General features: G+C 36.0%; 1 protein-coding gene across 1 annotated transcript in view; it reads right to left on the bottom strand.

Moving 5' to 3' along the window:
• LOC149290216 (seizure 6-like protein) overlaps positions 1 to 24741 on the bottom strand; it is a 59264-nt gene that overhangs the window by 8994 nt on the left and 25529 nt on the right. The window contains exons 4-14 of the mRNA XM_089489443.1: positions 19258 to 19450; positions 17523 to 17708; positions 16663 to 16828; positions 15699 to 15853; positions 14289 to 14483; positions 12217 to 12355; positions 10003 to 10199; positions 7202 to 7396; positions 6523 to 6714; positions 2072 to 2266; positions 341 to 373 (exon numbers count right to left, since the gene is read on the bottom strand). Of these exons, the coding sequence (XP_089345569.1) occupies positions 341 to 373; positions 2072 to 2266; positions 6523 to 6714; positions 7202 to 7396; positions 10003 to 10199; positions 12217 to 12355; positions 14289 to 14483; positions 15699 to 15853; positions 16663 to 16828; positions 17523 to 17708; positions 19258 to 19450 (1846 nt within the window). The remainder of the gene's footprint in view (positions 1 to 340; positions 374 to 2071; positions 2267 to 6522; positions 6715 to 7201; positions 7397 to 10002; positions 10200 to 12216; positions 12356 to 14288; positions 14484 to 15698; positions 15854 to 16662; positions 16829 to 17522; positions 17709 to 19257; positions 19451 to 24741) is intronic.

The raw sequence follows: 24741 nt of genomic DNA, 5'->3' as shown, positions 1-24741 counted from the left end.
CAGAGGTCAAGGATGGTGCGCTATTGAGCTATGATGAGGGCAGAGGGTATACGTTGGTTCTCTACCCCTGAGGGTGCGTGTGTCTATAAGTATGAATGGATCAATATTTTTTGGTACGTGTCTGAATGTATAGTTGCATGAAAGTACAAAAGCTATGGAAGTGGTATACGGGGAAAACCATGGGAAGGTTACTCTAAGCATACTGTAATTGTGTAAATCTTGGTCGCTAATTGCTTTATTGTTCTCCAAAGTAATATGTACTATCACTTAGTATGACGTATTGATCTGTAATATTACTGACAGATATTGCATGGGCTTCTGCTCAAAGCAAGTCACCCACCTTGTAACGCATGTTCAAAACGTTCTTGTGTGGCTGACAGAGGAGAAAACAAAATCAATATTCAATTACATTTTAATGATATTTTTGTCTTACTCAATAATAACTAAAATAAAAATACAGCAAGAAAAGCTAAAAAGGTACAGAGATGATAATTTAGCTGGATTGTACTCTTACATCTCTCCTACAGAGATAAATAAAGAAAGAGATGGCAGTCTTCTATAAACACCAAAAATATAAATTCCCTCATAATTTGCGATTAAAAGGTATATTTTGTATACTGCGGAAACCCTCGTTGAGGGTTTGTGATAAGTATGTGGTTAGAAAATACATGTTTATAGAAACTATCATTTTCTTTTGTTAACAGGTTATAGATGAGGGAGTTTGAGTGACTGCTTTCTTTAGTGGTGCAATTACCATTAATCATACTATAGGTAAGCATTGACACAAATGCTATTACAAACACTCCTGGTTACATTACTTTTAAAACAATGATATCACAAGGATATCACAGACGGTCTGCCAAGAAAGCAAGATGGCTAATACCATAAAGAGGGAATGGAGAGAGAGAGAGAACATGTTGACTTGTGGTACCCAAATGATGATCCTCTGGATAAGGATGGACTACAGGTTTGCTAACTATAACTGTCATCAATGCCAGATGAATAAGAAGTCATTTAATCCACTCATTAAATCGTATATTTACACATAAATTATAAATGTGTAAATAATAAGTCCTGCTTCATGCTACATAGAACATGTTATCTAGATGTCGAGCCAGCATAATCGCCATCAAACATATAGATAAAATGATACGATGTAACAGTTTTCTTTCCATACCACCACATTACAAATTTGCAAAGTGCCATGGGAATCTATCACAAACTACAGCAATCTGTATTTGTCCAGCGCAATAGAACCACCAATACCTCAAACCATGGACAAACCATTTTTTTAACAAAAAAACACTAACTGCTGATGGCCCTACTGTTCTGCCTGTGGAATATGGAAGCTCTTAGTGGAAGATATAGTGGGTGCCATTCATCAAACTGTTACAGATTAATGTGGCTGTTCGGTGCAGGTTCAATCTATTTGCATGAGATCTGCAGAGAGAGCAGTCACATTAAAAAGTAATGGAGTTTGATGGTTTGTAACTCCTCCTATTACTCGATATGAACACTCCATAAAGTGCTCAGCAGGGCCACTCACACAGAGAAACTGATGAGAAAAGGCACAAGGAAAATACAGAGTTATGTGAAAAACCTACACAATTTAGGATTACAAAATTGATAGGTTTCTGCAAGATATGTATTTCCTATTTTCCCCTTTATGTATACACACAGCCTGATTGTAAACGGCAGTCATTTTGCTAGTGAATATGTCTTAGCACCATAACTTTTTAGAGATGATGATATTGGGGAAAAATCTAACACAAATGATACATGTCTCCCATGTAGGTTTAAGCTTGACAAACATGACAACATCCAAAGGCTAAAGTAAAATGGAGCCACAAGTTAATGCAGCTACCCCCTCAAGTAGGGTACATCAAACACAGAATGCAGTTTTAGGTCAAGAGGACTTTCAAGTCCCTTTTATTTTGGAGGTCCAAGTGAAATTTGTAGATCAATGCGGTAACCAAGCCAGATATGCTTTTCTACCAAATCAGATAAAATCTGCATCTCTCAGGAGATTTCTCAATGGCATTTGCCAAGCCCACCTTAAGAATGTGAATACCTTTGCAGACTGGAAGAGGTCCACTCCACTGAGATGGCTGGCCCAATATGCATTTAATGGTTACTTCTCCCATCAGTTCATATCCTTCATAACACATGAATGTGAGAGATTCGCCAGGCAGATAGAGTCTCTTGTAAAGTATTTGATATCCATTTTCAGGTAAACCTGGGTTATCACATGCCAGGGACTCCTCAGCTGTAACACATAATAGAAGCTATAAGAAACCTAGAATTTTAATCATCAGGACCCCCTTATTGGCTTTAAGATTGTTTAGGGCTAAATTGAAAAAAAAAAATGTATAAAGATGTAAAATTTTATTTTTTTTGCATCTTAAAAAGCATCTAAAAAATGGCAGATTAATGCTGCCATGAAGAATCACTGTAATCTGCATCAAACCTATGGTTTAAGGTTTTCATAGTGGTGATAACTGACAATATTCACATTAAACAGTAGGTGGAGATATACAGTCAGATGTTCTATCAAATATTTTTACGGACAGTTTTGTGACACTATAATGTAATTTTAAGGTTGGAAACACAGTTTTTGAAAACTGGACTAAATTACAAGGACAAAGAAAACTGTCAGATATGCTGACTTTTTGACAAAAAGGCTTTATGTAATTCTGTGGGTGTTTCCTCACATTGACTATCTCTTTGATGCAGCAAACACATTTTGACAGTTACAATCAATGTGTTCAATAGATGTGTTGAAATGAAGCAGAACTTTGGCGAGTCACCTCCAAACAAACAGGTCATTTTCCATGGGCATTATTTTTGCCTCTCAATTGCACAGCAGCTTCATTGTAACTATTAAAGGATGATAAAAGTTTCATTTTCCATAAGAAGATCACCTATAGACACATTGTGAACCTATACCCTTAAAGTGCCATTTTTGGAAAAGGTGTTCCTATATAAATATGCATTCATTTATATCTTATCTAAATATTTATTGATGGAACAAGTGTGGCTATACTTCTATCCACTGGTCAACAGAAATGATGCACCAAGAACTTACATTTTTTAAATTCTAAATCTTTGAGTTTTTCATTTTTTATTGCAAGTGTTCATTAAGACCAGTATGACTGGTATTTTAGCTTATGAAGTATTTTAGTTTATGAAGCAACTGATCTGTTGCGAAGGTTCTCATGGCCAATCGTAAAGGACCACTCATTGGTACCAAGTACGCTCAGCCACAAACAAGCAGTGGTTCTTAATACACTCATCTAGCCTAATGGCATATGATTTTATTATGGATCCTAAATGATCCATTTTAAAGCACGATTGTAACTAAAAAGATTTCATAAACCATTGTGGTGCATACATTCCCTACAATTTGATTTTATAGTTGTTTTAACCCCTTCGAGACAAAGGCTGATTTTACTTTTTGTACCCTTTGTGACAATGGCCTTTTTAACATTTCTGCGCTGCTTGTGTTTAGCTGTAATTTTCTTCTTTCCCGTTTACTGAACCCACACACATTAGATATTGTTTTTTTCAGGACAAGAAGGGCTTTCTTTAGATGACATTGTTTTGATTGTATCATATTATTTACTATTAAAAAAATTATAAAATATGGTGAAAAATTTAGAAAAAAATGACTGTTTCTAACTTTTAGTTGAAAAATCTTTTACTCATCTATAAAAGGTAATGAAAAAACCTGCTAAATAGATTCTACTATTTGTCCTGAGTTTAGAAATACCCAATGTTTTTATGTTTTTTTGCTTTTTTCTACCCATTATGGGGCAATAAGTACAGGTAGCGTTTTGCTATTTCAAAGCCATTTTTTCCAAATCTGGTAATTCTTCCCCCCATGTTCCATTTCGGGTATCTTTGAACCCGGCCAATGCAATTTACCCCATCAAGTCATATATTTTTGAAAACTAGACAGCCCAGGGTATTCCAAATGCTAGTATTTTAACTCTTTCCATGCACCATATCTACCACCAGTCTTTGTCAAACTTTATGGTAGTCATTTTTTTGCATTTGTTTTGTCATACACATTTTACTTCAGGTATGAATTAAAATGTTCTAGTTTATGTCACTATCACAAAACACCCCAATATGTGTTCAGCAACATCTCCTGAGCGCAGCGATACCCCACATGAATGATTTTGCCTGGCTGTTTTGGGGCAAAAGGGCCACATTTGGGGCATGCGCTTTTTTCAATGTTGAACTTTGGCATTTGGGATCCACTGCCCATGCCCTATTTGGTACATCTTTGAGCCGGGCCATTTCAGTGTGCCCAACAAAACCATATATTTTTCAAAACTAGACACCACAGGGTATTTTAAATGCTGGTATTTTAACTCTTTGCATGCACATATTTTACCACCAGCATTTTTTCAAAGTTTGCAGTAATATTTTTGTGTGTGTATTTTTCCCACACACACCTACTTTATGTATGAATTTACAGCTCCTGGTATATGCCGCTGTCACACGACACCCCATAATGTGTTCAGCAACATCTCCTGAGTGCAGTGATACCCCACATGCATGGGTGTGTCATTTTTTGGGGGAACTAAAAGGCCACATTTGGTACGTGTGCATTTTTCTAATTGGAAATTAGATGTGTGGCCATCCTTCCCCCCGTGTTAATTGGGACGTTGTTGAACCTGGCCCATTCAATTTACCCCATCAAATCATACATTTTTTAAAAGTAGACACCCCACGGGCATTTAATATGCCAGTATTTTAACTCTTTCCATGCGAGAATTGTTTTAAGCTAATATGCTAATTTTAGGACTTGCTCACAAAAATATATTTTTTATATATATATATATTTTTTTTTATTTTTATTTTTAAAAAATGTAACATTTTTTTTCAACTTGGAGGTTCCCCTGATAGTGACATCAGTGGGAAATGATTTTTACATTTTACTGTTTTTTTACTATTTTTTTCTAATTATTATTAATTTTATTTTATTTTTTAATTTATTTTTACTAATCACACTGTGATTAGAAAGCTGGGCTCCATTGACTTGCATGGTGAATGCAGTACCTGTATTCAACCTGCAAGTGGAGCCAAAGTTCTCTAGATGGTCTGGACTATCTAGCGAACTTTTAAAATTTGTGGTTCCTGTTACAGGACGGCGGCCATCTTCCTTGATGGCGAAGATTGCCGGCAGCTGCGGCTGTGACCGCTCTCCGGAGCGGTCACAGCCCATCAAAAGGTTAGTGTTTGGTGTCGCTGGATGCCTCCTGATCGAGGCATTCCAGCGACACCATTTAAGTTTAGGAGGCGATCGTCGATCGCCTCCTAAACGCTTTTAAAACGGGCGTCCGCCGCCATACAAAGTATGGCGGATGTTGACGCCCCGTGGAGGGGCCAGAGATGGCCCCTTCGTGCCGATCGCGGCGTTGCTGAATGCCTCGAGGTCGAGGCATTCAGCAACGCTTTTTGGGTGCAGAAAGCGATAGTAGATCGCTTTCTGCACCCGTTTAAAGACGTGCCGGTCCTGGCACGTCAATTGTCGTAAAGCACATGCTTTTCCGTGCCGTGCCAGGACCGGCAATTGTCATTAAGGGGTTAAACAATTCAGCAGTATACTGATAGAAAATTTATAGAAAATCATATTTAGCATCTTGAAGCTCTTCTCTTGTTCGATTTGAAAATGTGTATCTTTTTGTGGTTTTATGAAACTTGTTTTATAACTGGAACCAAAAATCTCTAAGAGTTAATCTATGGACTATTCAACCTATGCAATTGTTCCTTTTTTCAAGTTTAAAACAGCACTGATCTCAAAATTGATCCACCTGCCCCCATCTGAAGTTGTCTTGAAAATACTGAAGGTCCTTCGACATCATTACCGAAGAACGACGCTGTACACTTACGTGCTTTCTTTGAATGTTTTATATTGTGACATTTTGGTGTTCCCTTTACTGACCACTGAGGAATGGATTAAGATGTTTGTTTTAAGTAAAGGGCAGATAAAGAGTTAGACCATTAGTGAGAGCATATGGACAATGCTTAATGAAAGCAGGCACATTTTGTATTTGCTGTACGACTCAATCCATAAATGAGATGGAAAATCAGTACTTGAAAAGATTTCTTATTGAAGGTCTCAAGTACATTGGATAGTGCAGGCTTTCATGTCCTCCACCTGATCACATGCAACCTTTTCATTAGCTTGTGTTAACCCTCAAAGGAACCTATATATTGACTGATCTACTTGTGTTTACATGAGGATTATTTCGGAAGCCTGCACTGTTGCTGTTACCTGAGGGCCAACGTCTCTCACTGTAAGGTAAGAGCAGTGACCCAATTCAAATCAAGGAATTATTAAGCACTGAAGTGGCGGTGAGTTGTGGTGAGATTAACAATTAAAAATACTTTACAAAGGGCCAATTTGGCCGAGCTTGCACAAAAAACACTGTTCATCCTAAAATTCCATGCCTTCGGATTTCAGATGTACAGGCTGACAAACAACAAAGTCTCAAGACCAGGTGAACATACAAACACAATGGGGGATTCTTGATGTCCAGATGGGGGTCCCGGTCTCTCTACTATAGCATGTCAGGAGAGAGCTTCCCTCCAGCACAAATCCTGTGTTACAGGTGTACTGAATAGTAGTTCCAACAAGAAGAACTGGATCTGAGATTAATCGTGTTGAATGCTCTACCTCCCCAGGGTCTGTGCAATACATAACTGAAACATAAAAAAAGAGAGTTATCTCAACAGCATGAAGACTTACCAAGAAACATTACTCTACATAGTATATGAATTGCACATTAAACCAAAGTGTATATAAACAGAAACAGTAATGCAACCTACAGAGAGCATAAGATATTGATTCATAAAATCTGTGCATATAACTGGAGCAATGTGACGCAGTTAGAAGAGATGGAACATTCAATGATGGTTATTCCACATATAGCACTTTTGTAATTCTTCCAGTTATCAGACCTTATTTTTGGAATTCAATCTCATTAGCTCTTCTGTTGGTGATTTTTAGATTGCAAAGAATTTTTGGTTTTTAACCCCATATGTTAAGATCACAATGTAATGGCTGGGATATGAAGATTACTAATGATGAGCAATCTTTTCTTCTAACATATATCATTTAACCATTTTGTGTCACCTACCACATATAATCAAATCTGATCTTCAATAAAATGCAATGAGGGATACTTACTTTTCTCACAAAATGGAGGATCACTGCTCCAACTGAGATCCCATTGGCATGTCAAGGTTTCACTCCCAACAATATCATAACCTGGATCACATTGGTAAGTGATTTTTGCTCCTCTTACAAGATCTGTGTGAGATGTCGTCTTCCATCCATTTTGGATCTCAGGTAGGTCTGAGCAAGAGTCATTTCTAGACACTTCTACAAATGGAATAAAACCGTTATTAGGACTGTATTAAATGTGATTATGTGTGCAAAAATGTCGCTTTTAGGCTACGTTGTAAAATTACAGATTTTTTCAAAATACCCGACAAAGAACAGGGAGGCTGGGAAACAGCTTCAGTTTTTAGGTAAAGTGAACAGCAATGTCCAAAAAAAAAAAGATGATTGCTTTTATTTTAAATAGCTTTTACCTTTCATTTTTTACGGCTTCACACGTTTCTCACATCTACTGTAATGTACGACTGCATAGAGCTGGTGTAAATGCTGGTACTTTATAAATCAAGGATAATCACTAAATATTATCCCATCAGCAACAGCTAAGCATATACGAGTTATATATATTTGTATTTATAGTCAGTGCTACCATCTTCCTATGGTTTAATGAATCTAATTTTGCTCTTGTAGCAAATAACAGGACAAAACCATTGCATAATACTTTCCTGATCATTCATTATCCAATATTGGATGGTCAGGCTTTCTGGTACACTTTTACTTAAAGAGACAATTACACAGTGGGATCACTAATCTCTTTAACTGGCCCGATTACACTATATACTTCTATTTAAATTTAACACAGACAAACAAAGACAGTGGTGTATTGGACTTACATACTGCCTTTTTTGTAATTCATAAAATGTACTTCCCTAAATCTATTTAAAGCATTCCATATGTTAATTTAAAACTATTATACTTTTTATATAGTTCTTTTATATAGTTTTTTTTATACTTAAAACTATTATACTTATATTATAAAACTAAATACTTGGCATCTCCTGTTGGTGTTGGATTTCATCTTTGCGGTTGGCAATATAGGGTTCTGCTGATATTATTGATGAGCCAGGTCATAATCCCAAATCCACAAGTGTAAATGTGGATTGACACGATGTTCTTACAAATCTGGTTTTCCTGACACTGCTGAGCCCATCAAAAATCAAAGACTATAAATACAAATCAAGCGACAAACACCCATTAAATAATTTTTTTTTTACTGTTTTAAATCTTTTGTCTTGTTAAGTAAGCAATAGCAATAACATTTTTTTTTACACTTCATTTTGTAGCCACCGTGTGGTCACTCATGTAACATGTCTGAACCTTGCTACCGAGAAAAACAAAACTGTTGGTCTGATTTTGTTAATATCATCATGTACCCCCCAATAGTGCTGGTTTCTTAACCTTCTTGTGTGAATACAGATTTCTATTTCGGTAGCTTGGGTGTAGAAAATAGACAGAACTATCTGTGCTCATATGGGGTGTGATTTTTCGAAACAAAGGAGTACCAGATCATGGAAAGAATCTGGATGAATGGCACAGTGTTTCGAAAGAGGTCAGTTAGAGTTTGTACTTCTGAATAGACTCTTTCTACCAAAAAATAACTCATTCAAACAAGCAATTTGTAAGCAGTATAATCACCATATTAGAACACTATATTAATGTAATGCCGGTTTATATGCAAATTGATGTGCTTTGTCATGTTTACTTACTGTACTGCAGACTATATCGAAGCTATATAAATCAATATAAAAATAAACAGGCTATTAACATTTGATTCAGTCCCTTTAAGCACCTCACATCTGTTCTTTTTGTCATTTGTAGCCACAGTTTTCTGTTTGCTTGGGAAAGTTGGCAATTTTCTTGGGAAAGTTGGCAGTGTTAGTTCTTGCTTAGTGGAATGCCTCCGTTATGTCAAATAATTTATCTATAACACAGTTTGGTAATTTTTTTAACTCATTTGTTTTACTGAAAATAGGTTACACCATTCCTTTTAGAATACTGCTTGTTTAGCGGTAGCTGTGTAATCTATTAGCAAATGATAATAAACAAACTCTTATCCAGCTGAGATGATAATAACTCCATTTAAAATACTCTTTTAGCAATAGTCAGCTCAAGTCCTTTATTACTGATAACAAGACAGATTTTATATTCCACACTGAGCCAAGTAACACACCTGAACTAAAGAAGTGACATCAGAAAAAAAAAGTTTAATCTCAATAATGTTCCAATATGTGGACAGGCATATATAAAAAAAATAACAATGAGAATGACAGTAGTAAGAAGCAACAATTCAGCGTTATATATAGGTGAGACTTTATCTCATATTTCCCATAAGTCAAAATAGCCACAAGCTTATGCACCACCCTTATAGGGACACCACATCATGAAAAAGGATCAATGCTGAAGATGTAAAACAGACCCAGAGAGACACTGCATTTGTTTTCCTACGGTTTTAAAGCAGTTTTAGGGAAATCCATGTCTAGGAGATCAGTACTTGCTGTGTCTGACAAAATGAATGTGGTAGACGGCGAGTAAGGGACTTGCTCACAAGCCTACAGTGTGTGTTGGAATGGTACATATAGGTGCCTAGCTTATGCATGTGAGTGATATATCATTATCACGATATAGTATTAGTTGTTATTAGTGATTTCACAATATCGTATGAATTCACATATCACCAACATGTTTGTAGACCGTAAGGCATATATAGTACTTTGATGGTTTGTGTATAGGCTCCACTTGTGGCCAGAGTCACACATTAAAGAATATAGTAGTACTCAATTTGTTACAAGAGGCTAAAACCAAACACTTACCTATATAGTTTAATATAAATCCTTGTCCCTTCCCAAAGATCAACCCAGCTGGATCAGAGTGAAACTGTATGGACAGGTCTGGTGAGGATGAGTAGAGTTTTTGAGGTCCAGTGCTTCCAACAAACTGGCCTAAAATCTTTGATGTGATTTCATCTCCATCATAGATGGTTAGGATGTCATTATTGCTCAGATTCAATCTGAAAAGGGAGCGCATAAAGATTAAAGTTTCATTTTTACTGGCGAACCCGCTCATGCATTACAAAATGATGTCATTAAGGGTATTTAATTAAAATGATGAGGTAAAACCCAGCGAATTGGGATTCCTATGATTAATTGGCAGATTATTTGAGGATAGCTGGAAAAGGGAACCTATATTAGTGTCCAAATAGTTAAGTTAATAAAGAGACTTGATATCTTAAATAATGAAATACTGTTCAAGGGTTTTAAAACACTAATATATATTCTACCCTTTTCTTAGCTGCACAACCTTTCACGAACACAATGAAAATTTAATCACAGCCTATTTGACGCCAAAATAATAAACAAAACCATTTGTAAAAAATCCACTATAGATTCTGTTATTTACGCTCGTCTCTCTTTACTACACTTCCCTCTCAGTTGGGTAATTGTTAATTATTCTGTTATCGTTTAGCAAGAGATTTATTTTCTAATTTGCAGAAGAAGGCAGAAGAATATAAGTGAAATATATCTTAATATGCTGAGTGATGTATTTTTTTCTGAGATTGGACAAAGTGACAAATTGAATTTGCCTCAGAATAATGATGGAAGTTTGGTATAAAAATAGCCTTACATTTTAATCAAAATCAGCAGCGACCCATACAATCTAAGCAAAGAGTATATATATATATATATATATATATATATATATTTATAAAAGTTTCTAGCAGAAGTTGCTGCTCTGTCTACTTAATATGTCTGTAAAATTTTGGCTAATTGAGAATTTTTAGGGAATGCTTAAATGTCATGGGACACAAACACAGAGTTTGATAGGTTGTTACTGTTCTATGTGATCAAAACGTAAATGAAACACAAAAAACATGCGTAATCTATGCTTATATAGATTGAATAGGAACCAGATTAATCATATAGGAAACCCAAGTTATTGCTTAGAGATGGAGATTCTGGCACTAGTTGACAGTAAGCTGTATAGCATTGTTCTTAAATGAATTGCATCTGCAAGGGCAATGCTGTAAAAAAGACTTTTTGGTGATTATTCATTTTCCAGAGCATAAAAATGAAACAACTCAAATTAGACTTTCTTTGTATTAGGAAGTTTCCAAGAAAAATACTCAGTGACCCTGATCAACCCGAAAGATGGCATAGCGATTGTGGGCTAAGAAAAAAAAAAAGCTAGAAATCTTATGACATCTAGACAAATATGTTTTTAATTAAGCATATCCCACACAAACTACTAGATTACCTTCAATAAATTATGAGAATTGCTTCTAACCTCAGAGACCTTAACTGTTGCTTTAAATAGTATACTTTATTTCAAACATTCCTCTTAATTCATCAGTTTTTAATTATATGCTATAATAACACATGGGGAAAAAAAGCTATATTTCTTCTGCTCCCATATTGCCTATAAAGTTGTTCATATAGTAACTGAATTATTAATGAAAGCTATAACGTGTTTTCTTCAGCATAGCGCATTTTAAAATGATCTGGGGTTGTGTTGTTTAATGGGGCACAATACGCAAAAAAAAAATAATGTTAGTCATAATCAGATTTTTATATAATACTATAACATATTTCTAAAGGAAAATCAACTTGTGCGCTTCTTCTATGGTGTACCTTTGTGTGGAAAAACCAAACACACAATGCATTATAAAACAAAATTACAGTAATTTGGTGGAGATGTACTTAGTTGGGAATAATCTGCTCAGTCAGTAGCCAATGATATGTTTATGCTGATTGCTCAACATGAAGCTCTTTACACCAGAATTACATTTTAAATGGTTCCTACTTTAAAAACAGATTGATTGCAAGATTCTGTATCTGTTAGGTATATTGACTAAACAGCACAATGAAGTCTCATCACTATCATTATCTACAGTATGTTTCATGCATGTTATATTCCCTCATACCTCAGCTTTCTTTTATTTAATATAGCCGACATATTTCAAAAACAAAACTAATGTTAAACATTTGTGTTTAGTTTGTTAGACGGTGGTAATTGTAGTCATTACTTACAGCTGAATATCAAGAAATATTCTTCTGTCATCACCCACATGGATCCTCCATATGCAGTCTTCTCCCTCTGTGTACAGGTCTGGCCAGTTTGGAGACAGAATGACTCCTGCTGGTGTAGAGAGTTCACCACCACACATGGCTAAAATGAGAAGAAATGTATTATATACATATATATATATACAAGTAAGAATGCATTTTTATAATTTAACAAAATGCAAATTAAGTGAACTGAAGACTAATCTAAATGAAATCAATATTTGGTGTGACCACTTTTGCCTTCAAAACGCAATAAATTCTTCTAGGTACACTAGCACACGGCCAGGGAGATTGTAGATATATAGTCAGGTGAATGATTAGACAATTATGCCAAACAGGTGCTACATTAATATGTAGGTTGATGAACACAATAATTAACTGAAATGGAAGCAGCTGTGTGACAGGAATAAAACTAGGTGAGAAACGGCCAACTTAAAACAAGGTAAGATGGTTATACTGCATCAGCTAGGTCTCTCACAGGCAACAAATTTCAAAGCAGACAGGGGTTTCCAGGTGTTACTCCCAAGCTCTTTTGAAGAAGCACAAAGAAATGGGCAATGCCGAGAACTGTAGATGCAGTGGTCGGCCAAGGAAACCCTTCGCAATTGGGAGATGTCCAGCAGTACCATCCGTTCAGCATTGGCAAAAAAACAATGGGACCCCAGTATACTTATCTACTGTCTGGAGAAGTCTGGGCAGATTTGGTCTTTATGGATGACTTGCAGACAAAAAGCCATACATCTGACATGGAAAAAAGGCCAAGCCACTCAACTATTCATCAAAACTCAGGAACTGAGGTGCAGAAAATGGCAGCAGGTGCTCTAGACTGATGAGTCAAAAGTTGAAATATTTGGCTGTAACAGAAGTAAGTGTGTTCACCAAAGGGATGGAGAGTAGTACAAGAATGAGTATTTGCAGGCAACAGTGAAGCATGGTGGAGGTTCTGCAAGTTTGATGCTACATTTCTGCAAATGGAGTTGGGGATTTGGTCAGAATTAATGATCTCCTCAATGCTGAGAACTAGTACTGGCAGATACTTATCCGCTATGCAATATCATCAAGTAGGCATTGGACTGGCTCCAAATTTATGCTGCAGCATGACAATGTTATTAAGAACTATCTTCAGAGCAAAGAGTCCTGGAAGCGATGGTATGGCCCCACAAAGCCCTGATCTCCACATCATCAAGTCTGTCTGGGATTACATAAAGATAGAGAAGCAACTGGGGCTGCCTAAATCCACAGAAGAATTTAGTGCTCAGAACTTACTTCCAAAATCTTGGAAATATTAATGTTATTTTAAAGGCAAAGGGTGGTCAGTCACACAAAATATTGCTTTGATTTAGATTTATCTTTTGTTTGTTCACCTTGCTTTTGTTTGTTGTTAAAAATAAACTATTAACATGTTTATTTTTGAAAGCCTTCTTACTTTAAAGCATTTTCCCATCTGACTAAAACTTTTGCACATTACTGTATATTTATAAACTTCTAAAAAAATGGATCTGAATTAACGGCAAAAAACATGTTTAAGTAAAAACTGTCATCAAATCTAAAGGTACAACCAATCGAGAACTTATCTGAAAAAACACAAATCACATGTATGTACATTAGATGGGAAGCTTGTTTAATGGAAATGCATTACCACAGCTGCATCAGCTGGAAGGGGGTAGGGGTTCTCAGAACCAAAAGGTGGAGGTTGGATGGCGCCAGGCAATTCAACAAAATTCCCTTTTCCCTGCTGGAATTTAGTGTGGGACAAACTGTCATTGGATGGTTAATTAGACAATCTAATATTCAGTTGAACAATACACTTTCCTCATTGTAATCATTGTGTAAAGAGGGCTAGTGGCTCTTCAGAACCATCAATAACTTGATAACTGCAGAGAAACATCTTAATGACAAGTTTATCACTGTGGACTGTGAATCAGGATGGTGTGCCTCAATTGCCTGCAGTAAGACTTATTCACAAATCTGTCTCGAATAGAGACAATCATTTTGTTGATTACATGTCCATACGCATTCCAAGAAGCCACACTTACCTCGACAGAGTGGTTCTGTATCATTCCAGTATGGATCTTTTATGTTGATACACTCAATTACTGCTGGTCCTTGTTCCAGAGAGTGACCAGGATCACAAGTAAACTCAATCACTGCCCCAATGCTGTAAGTAGGGTCTGTGGTTGTAAAGTTACCATTCTGGATATAAGGTTCATAGCAATGTCCTCGTTCAAATGCTAGAAAAAAAGAATTTCACAGAAAAGTGAAGATCATATTTTCATATCTTTAATTGGAGTAAAAGAGTAATTTCACAGCAACAAGCCCTTTATATGTTTCTTTTCCAGTATGTCTTAGGTATGTTCATGTTATTGTTAATTTTGTTTGGCTGATGTTAATTGTTTTAGTATTATTTTCAATTCTTTATTCTACCATAAGCATTTGATGCTCTATAAATAAAATGTAATAATAATATAAATAAACAATAAATAGAAAGGGAGTTAAACAATCTTACACACAGTATTGGGCAAATAGCCTATGTTAGTGTTCTATAGAAAACTAGCACAACAACCTTTCCTTCCTTGCTTGTGGAACTCAGTGATACAAACAATAATTTAAATTCTCCAGTATTCTGTTTTATGGAACTATTTGATTTTTGGATCAAATGAAAGTGATTTAAAGTTCATTTGAAATAAATCAAAACATCAATTTAGCCTTAGACTGCAATTACAACAGTAAAATAAGTAAAATAAGCTAAGATTTTGCAGTTTAAAGGTGTATTTTAAACATTTTTTTGAAATGCAGTCACTTTCTGCACAAGCACATACAGCACTACATATCTTGGAGACAGAAACTTCACAAAGAGCCATTCTGTTCTAAAACGTGTCAATTTTTCTCTTCTTGCAGAGCAAGAGAAGCATTTCTGCAGGTCTTTGCAAATCTGTCTTATATATTTTAGCCTCTTAGCCTTTCCCCTGTTCCTCCAGTCGGGGGGGGGGGGGGGGGTTGTGCCTGGAGTCTCCAGCCTTTTGTATAAGTGCCCTGGGAGGTATGGTTCATTGAGAATCGAATGAAGAAAGAAGACACAGGCATAAGAAAGAAGATAGAAGAACAAGAAGAGGCAAGAGAAGAGCTGCAGGAAAGGAGACAGGGACACGGAAGAGGTCGTGGAGACATTGAGAGAGAGTGTGAGAGAGCGTGAATGAGAGCGTTAGTGAGTATGAGAGAGAGTGTGAGTGAAAAAAACAACACAATGCAAACAAAAATTCATAGCTTAATTTTCATTTGTTTCGTTGGGGTCCCTTTTGTTTGCAAATTGACAAAATCATCAAATTTAAGGTTTGTTAAACTTAAAATTTGTACGAATCTGAATTCACAAGTCTAATATATATGTTCTAAGAAGGGAAATATATAAAAACTCATTTTTTTATTTCCCTCTTTAAATCTTCATTTACCTTCAAAGCGAACATTAAACCCAGGAGCAGTTTTGGACTCATCTGTAGAAAATTCAATTCTTATACAAGATCCTTCACTAATCAGACCCTCAAACGGCACAGTTTCTGTCTTGGTAGAATCAAAGAGGACTTTTCCACTACTGTAAACAGCCAACCTAAAAAAGGATTAACAGTAAACAATGTTCAAGCCCTTTAAATGTTTTAAGGATTTACCAGTGAACAATAGTCCTAAGGACTCTACTACTAACAACAGTTACAATTATATGAACTTCCAAATTTGTAATGATAAAGGCATTCAAAAAATATTAAAACGTGGGTATTGCAATTTTAAATCTCCTCATAACCCAGAATACTGATTGTGGTGAACAAGCTTGAAAAGCATTCCCAATTGTGACTTTGCCCTATGAGATGCAAAACTGGTCTGCATGCTGATTTTAACCCATTAATATTGGGCAATCGTTATACAGTGTAGTACTTCCTGTTTTAAGCAAATATTAAAATGAAAGGGTTGGCAGGGGTAGATGACCAAATCAGATTCCTTTAGACCAACACAAGCCATGTCACTTTGTATGATGAAGAAACGTGAATTGTCCAAACATTAATTGACATTAAAGACATCCATCGACTTACTTAATAACCACTGCCCTAACAAATTACTCATATGAAGGTTGGTCTTTGAATCATGAAGACCTTTGTGTAATGCTGCTGAGCAATTACCTTATTAATGCATAAAATCTTATATTTTTCAATGATTTCAAGATGGACCAGGGCTGTGCTTATAACTAACAGGACCTAGGTCAAGCTTCTCCCATTGCCCCCAGTCTAATCCTATTCTGGTGAACTACAGCAGGGAACAAGGTCAATGTGGTGGAGATGTCTCTGCTGGCAGTTGCACACCTCCAGGCTATTGTGCCTGCTGATGGACCAAGAGGAAACAATCTTTGTAACCAATGTTATTTCTAACCTGTCGTTTTCACCCAGGATAAATTTTTCAAAATGCAGATGTAGTTTCTGTCCTTTGGGAGCATCTACAGTCCATGCACAGAAGAGATTGTTGCTGTAGTTACTGGGGAAATTTGGAGAAAGTACTCTTCCAACAGTAGCATTTTTTACTCTGCCTCCGCATGGAGCTTTGGATAAAAACATACAACATACAATTTTAGCACAAGAAGCAGAGTTTACTAAATAAGACATTAATGTAACAGCCATAGACAGCCCTTTTGCAACTACAGGTGCCGGAGGGATACCAATAAAGTTATATACACCTACAAACCTTATTAGAGGAAATTCTACCTTTACCAAAAGCCATTATGCCTACTATACTTGTATAACAATTCTTAGTCTTAGTGGCTATTTTACCCAGGGTCATTTAGGTCTGTGATGCCACTGGGTCCTGGCATTTAAGGTACATTAGCCATGATTTCATGGTCTGTGTGACTGTAAAGTAGACACTAGCTGCAGGCTTATAAAGTGTTGTCCTGCTTTGTAGTGTTATATAATTATAAAGGAGTCTCAACTCTATCTAGTTTAACAGCCTTGGGAAGAAGACAATCTTTAGTCCAAGGTACACCTACCATTCTACTGGGTTAAAAAAAACTATTGTTCTTAAGTAAATAGAAAAAGTGTTCAACAAAATGTCCGTCTTAAAAATATCACACATTTTTACCCCCTTCAAGTCAAACAGTTCCAAACCCATTTCATCTCCCCACACCTAAGCTGCAACTCTATTAAAATACTGGTGAAAAAAGGTGTTTATAATGATATCAGCCACCACGGGTATAGGGGAGACCCATTAAGATATATCTTTTTTTCACATTACCATACCTTTACAGATAGGCTCTTTGCTACTCCAGTGTGGTTTAGAAGCATTGATACATGAAAGGTTTTGGGATCCCTCCAGTTCATATCCCATATTACAGTGGAAATGGGCTTTTCCACCTGCGTGCAGGCCCACAACATTCACTTCTCCATAATCAGGTCTCCGAGGGAAAGTGCAGCTCAGCATGAAAACTAGCAAAAACAAACACATTTAACTCAACAGGATCTGTGATGGCCTTTTCAAAAAACCTTCTCCAGGTAGCGTTAAATATAAAGACAACCCTGATGATGAAGTTAAGTGAGTTAAAAAGTGTCAACATAGTTTTGGGGTTCTGTCGATACCCTATACATATTCGTCATTGTTTTTGCAAGGGTTTTGTAGTGGGAAAACTTTCTGTCTTTTGGAACTTCCGTGGATCCAAACAGTTATTATTTTTTAAGCAGGTAAGGGTCGACAGCTATATTTGTGTCTACTTATGCAGTGCTAAGGATATACATTTACCACCAGACCTGTTTATTTATCCATAGATTTTATGCGTATATACCGAGGCTGTTGCAAGAGGATTTTCAGTCTCCCCAGATTACTGGATCCTTAACATATAAGTTCTTAAAACACCACATGTGATTGGCTAGGATCGGTCACGTGGTCCAGAAAATATACTGCTAACTGGTATATTTGCTTGTATTATCCTGAATTTACATTTCCTTGTAAAGTGTTAGACAAAGAAAAAATATGCAAGTCTACACAGCATCTCTTTTGCGTCGAAAACAATCTATTCTTTAAAATTGTAGTCCAAAAAAACTAATCTCTTAGGTCTTGAAAGACAAATGTTTAAAAGCAATTCACTTCAGAGAAAAAAATGATGCCTTCATCTAATCAAACAGATCAACACATGGAAGAAGGCTGTATACAGATGGTTTTATTTTCAAAATGAAAATGCTCTTGCTTCTCGAGGGCTTTGATAAATATCAAATTTCAGTTGTACATCTTCATACACAGCAATAAAGCACAGCAGGGTGTGTGCTGGAAATGGGTTTTTGTTTTGGATATAAATTGGGATATCACTCACTGTTAATGTCATTTTTTTTGTGATGCACATTTTTGGTTGATATAAAACATACAGAGACTGAATATGTTTCTATTTCCATTAATTCTCTGAAAATCCAATAGTCTGATGAACTATTTCTCTGACAGTAGAATAAGAGTCTTTAAGAGACTCACAATGGTTTTAGGGAAAAAAAATAAAAATGGTCCTCATAAGAAAACATATCTACGTGATGTTACAAACCACTCAGCATTTACTACAATATAGACTCGGAAAATATGCAAATAAGGAGCGTACTCCCTAAGTCCCAGTCTGTATTTGTGTTGCAGTCACAGCTTCTAATTTTTGTTGATAAGATCCTCTGCTATTGATACAATGCATAGGTACTTTATGATAATGAATAATTATAGACAGGCAAATTTCCTTAATTAATATAATAGTGAATTCAATTACCTTTTTTCTACACCTCAAATTGTTTTTATGCTTTTCTGTTTTTTTTTATATTAATCCATCCCTATTTGTAGAATGCTAACAGGGGGCTATGCTGCTACAAAATGATGTGGAAAATGTTTCTGAAATGTTAACGCACATGATGCATAGTATATGGTTCGTCGTTTAGAATGTTATTGAATACTGCTACCTAATATTAAGATACATTGTAATAAGTCAATATAAAGCTTCCGCAACAAACTTACTTTGATAATGAAGTTGGAAGGTTCCAATTGCATCATCTTGGAATGTCTTGAAATAAACTGAGAGGCTGTTGGTTGGACTACGGATGACTTGACCTTCAACCAGAAGTGTTTCGTTTGCTAAAACTACCAGGCCATTTTGTCCTTCTCCACGAATGGCAAGCTGTTCTCCCTGAGACAAATTTACGCTTTTCACCTGCAAGAATCAAATATAATGCATCTTAAAGTTATATATATATATATATATATATATATATATATGTTGCTTGTTAAAAACGAACAGCATATAAAATAAAATAGAACATATAAAACACAGTAACTGTGTTTGTCGTCCATTTTCATATGGTATGGGAAATTACGTTATCAAAATCCTGCTGCCAGTATATCAATTACTACAACAAAACTTAATTCCACAATGATAAGAAAGAAAAAAAGTCAGTGAATTACACATTTGAAGAACTGGTTTTTAGTAAGGTGATCCCATGCTCTGTGTCATGGTGTCTCATGCTTAAGCTCAAGACCAATGCCTGACTACAGGGGTGCATTAAGGTGGGTGCCACCCAGGCGCCTAAATAAGTGTATGATGTTAGAGTGTGTTTGTACTGTGGGGCAGGGGGCACTGCACCCAGACACCACTAACTTTAAACTTAACAACAGTTCTTTTTTTTCTTTGGAAACTAAGTTAGTTCAAAACATTCAGCATCACCGTAGGTATCAGAGTTGCACAAAGTTTTGCTAATTAACTTTGGGAAATTGAAGATAGATGGAATAATAATGCTCTTGAAGCCCTACTGTGGTACAAAATTGTTGGCATAATCTTAATTTGGAAAGCTTCCACTGAGATTTTGCTTCATTATCATCATATAATGATTTAAACTAAAAATCTACTTTTGATTCAGAAATTCATGCTGAGAATGGTGAGATCCATAAATATTACTATTATCAACGTGTCAGATCCAAGAGATAAAATAAAAAGTCGATTTTAAATGTTCAGTTCAAATTGAATGTAAATATAAATAAAATTTTCCTATAGCAAATTGTAAACAGATCTTACAGACATATATTTTTTATAATAATGAAATATGAAATAATTCAATATCAATACACTTCAACACCTAATTTTACCTCTTTTTATATGAAACACTCTGAATTTTCAACTGTTATTGTACTGTACTAATCATAATTCTTCCTAACTATGCCCTTTGGAGGTCAAATCTATTCTTGTCTCTTAGTCCTTTTCTTCAGAAAAAAGAGATCCTGGAGGTAATAAAACTATAGATCCACATAAAACTTCCCCTAATCAGCATTCCTGGTTCATATTACAAATTATTTTGTTATACATTAGCAACGCTGTATTATTGCTAAGGTTCATTTCAATTTAATGTAATGGACATTCACAAAATAGTCCAAATTGGTAAAATGAGTAAAATGAAGGCAATAACTTTTTTAAATAAAATTTAAAAAAAATAAAAGACAGAAAAGTGATGCGTGCATGTGTATTTACCTTGTTTGCTATGAAGACCTTGGTGCAACCAATTACCATCAGAAGTCACATAATTAGTTAAATAAAGTCCACCTATGTGTCATTTAAGTGTCACATGATCTCAGTATACACACCTGTTCAGAAAGGCCTGCAATACCACTGAGCAAAGGGGAACCACCAAGCATGAAGACCAAAGAGCTCTCCAAACATGTCAAGGACAAAGTTGTGGAGAAGTACAGATCAGGGTTGGGTTATAAAAAAACTTTGAACATCCCACGGGGCACCATTAAATCCATTATCAAGAAAAGGAAAGACAAGGAAAGACAAGAATATGGCACCACAACAAACCTGCCAAGAGAGGGCCGCGCACCAAAACTCACAGAACAGACAAGGAGGACATTAATCAGAGAGGCAACAAAGAGACCAAAAACAACTCAGAAGGAGCTGCAAAGCTCCACAGCGGAGATAAAAGTATCTGTTCATAGGACCACTTTAAGCTTTTGAGCTTTTTGGGCATTAAAGAAAATGCTATGTCTGACACAAATCCAACACCTCTCATCCCCCCAAGAACACCATACCCAAAGTGAAGCACGGTGGTGGCAGCATCATACCGTGGGGATGTTTTTAATTGGCAGGGACTGGGGAAACTGGTCAGGATTAAAAGAATGATGGATTGTACTAAATACAGGGAAATTCCTTAGGGAAACCTGTTTTAGTCTTCCAGAGATTTGAGACATGTGGGACAGAGGTTCACCTTCCAGCAGGACAATGACTCTATGTATACTGCTAAAGCAACACTCGAATGGTTTAAGGGGAAACATTTAAATGCCTTGGAATGGCCTAGTCAAAGCCCAGACCTGAATCCCATTGAGAATCTTTGGTATGATTTAAAGATTGCTGTACACTAGCGGAACCCATCCAACGTAAAGGAGCTGGAGCAGTTCTGCCTTGACGGATGGACAAAAATCCCAGTGGCTAGATGTCAAAAGAAGCTCTGCATAAATTGTTGGCATTATATGAATAAAATATTATTATTATAATTATTATTATAATAATAATATCTGTAAAGTCTGTTTACAATTTGCCTTTGAGATCCCTTTGGAATATCTTCATTATAAACGTGTTATGGAAAAATGGGCAATCACATCTGGATACAGTAAATTTGCCAAGATATTTAGTAATTTTTGTGCCAATAGTTTAAATAAAAACTTGTACTCATATACACCACGAATCTACGTCGAACATCTACAGATAACGAAGAACTCCTGTTGATGTATTGTTCTAATTTGTAATGCAAAGTTCAAGGGGATCGTGGCTTTATTTTTCTGCCTCTATGTTTGAAAAAGCATTTAACCATTTGATTTAACCCTATTGTAAGTTTTTTTAATTTGCCAGCAATATGTACGATGATTCTCCCTGCTCAGGCATGTATTTGTACATGTATTGGTATTTGATTATTCTGATTTACAGCTAAAATAGTGCTACCATTGTATTCTTTTGTATCTATTATAAATATGTATCTTTAAAGTTATGGATGTTACTAATTTCATGGCTAAATATAACATGAACCACGGTAGAGCTCTGCCCAACACCTGGCAGACCAACTCTGATGGGGCAGTAGGAAGAAAAACACCAAACCTATATATCCAAAGATAAAACTAAAGATAGCCATGCATTGTTCAGCACACTCCATATGGTGCACTTATTTTTAGAAGTATCAATGACGCATGTCAGAAAATAACAAGACCAATTGTCACACAAACAATTGCCTTGTAACATTTTGCTTCATTCATCCTTTTTGCTGGGAACATTTGTCATGTCACACAAAATCGGGCACTGGTTGTTGTCATAAAAAAACTGAGATAAGGTTCATACAAATGTGTGTATTTTTAGGTAAAATGCCCACAGCTAAATTGCCAGCTCTGTAAAGGTTTATTTGCAATTAATGGAACAGCACTTTGCAAGTGAAATGAAAAAAAATGTGATTAATATGTTGAATATAGGTATAAGAATTAGGATTTAGTATAAAGACTACATGCGCCTTTCACATGTTAATTTGTATCAACAGAAACTTTGTATTGCAACAACACAATCACAACCCCATTTTACACAAACACGTGTGTTGACAGATACTGTATTTCAACACCATAGATCACTTCTTTCGATGCGTCATAAGCGAACCATTTTATTTTTTTCTCTAATTAAATGCTTCATATCTATTGATTAAAAATGTCATAAAATGGAAAAATCCCAAGACTGGATCAGCGTTGTAAAAGAATATTGCAGCTTGTCCTCTTTCAGTACACTACGCTGTAAATAACATTTTAACTGCTCCCAGGAAAACAATCTTTAAAAACAGAAACCCTTTTAACGGATTCCACTTAAAATTAGAAATTTATGGAGCTTTATATCATCAAGCAACATCAAGTTAAACAGTGAGACAAAATAAGCTATTAAACCACCAGGTCTCTCCCAACAATCAATAAATGCATTTCCATTTAGAAATTACCTTTATTTATTTAATCGTTCAGTAGTTAATGCCATATCCTCACATTTAGGATCACATTTAATTGTAAGTGAATGCAAGCCCACTTTACATATTGGTGAAAAACTATAACTATGCTTCATGTCTGAATTTTTCATAGCGTGTCCTTGATCTTTCCTCTTTTCTCCAGAATCTAAAGCTTTGCAACTATGCAGTCAGTCTTAGATTTTGTGCACTGGAAACATTTAGCTTTGAAGGTAATTCATTCTTTGCAGGGCTAAGTTGTAAGTCCTTTAAAGTTGATTTTCCTAGATTTCAAAAGTGCATGCATCAATTTATCTGGTAGAAGGCCAAGGCTGGAAAATGATTGTCCTATCCAAGGGTTGTGGTGTATGCTACCATGCTATATTGGGTCCCCAAATGAACAACCGTGGAAGCTCTGCATCAAACACTTTCTGGTCCTGATTTCCACATCGGAATTCGAGTCTTAGGGCTGCACGCTGTCATGCTACTTACCGGAGCTGATAAGCAATAGAGCTGGTACCCTAATGGATGGATGGGTGGAGAGGCTCCCAGTTTTGTGGTTTCCCTTAGCATGTGCCTAGTGGACAAATGTTCAGGTTTGTGTACTCCTTGTAGATGCCGTCTTGAGGCCAGATGACCTGTGTTATAAATTGCATTATCATCTGCCTTACAATGATTAGACTGGATTTGATTTCATATGAGTAAATCCATACTCAAGAGCATTTTATTTTGCAGAGAAAGAGAGAGAGAGGGATACGTGTGAGGAGAGAGAGAGAGAGGACATTTCTAACTAAGGTAACAAGAAGTCAAAAAGTTAAAGGAACAAAACAGTGTGTCTTCTGTGTGCGAATAAAAAGGACTTTTTTGTGTGAAAATCGCCATCATTATGGGTGCATTATAACAGCAGCCACGTCATTACAGCCTGACATGCACAATTACCTCCATAATAAGTGCTGGATAAGACATTTCCAACACCAGAATAGTGAAGAAATACTACATAAAACCATCTGCTATTCCCCCAGAGAAAAAAAAATGCATTCAAGGAAGTGTAACAACAAATTTATAACAGTACTATGATTGTGTTATTATTATAACAACTCATATAACCGCAGATATATGAGCAGAAAATCTCTTTTTATTCGATTTGGGCACCGATAAATCTGCCATCAGAATGTAAGCACTTCAGAGCGAAAGTAATAAATGCTTTTGAAATATCAGCTAAATTCCACATCTGTTTTTCTATTGGGACAAACTCTTGACTTCACTTGAGTGCCTATCTCTGGCTTGTGTAGATAAATGATGGTTTGAAGTGTAGTACTGTAAATACAACATTGTGTAACAGGTAAGATTAGATTGTTTGTCTTCCAGCTGCTGGTACGCACAGGAGTAACCCAAACTGTTGCCCACCCCATGCAAACTGTGCTTGGGGGTCTCCCTCTGTTCATATGTGTTGTGGATCCAACTGCTTGAGGCCATTGATTGCAGTGACTGGGTA

Source organism: Sceloporus occidentalis, unplaced genomic scaffold, assembly GCF_023333645.1.
Source record: "Sceloporus occidentalis isolate IW3139 unplaced genomic scaffold, rSceOcc1.0.p SCAF_40, whole genome shotgun sequence".
Classification (NCBI taxonomy): Eukaryota; Metazoa; Chordata; class Lepidosauria; order Squamata; family Phrynosomatidae; genus Sceloporus; species Sceloporus occidentalis.
This window is presented reverse-complemented; position numbering and strand designations above follow the sequence as displayed.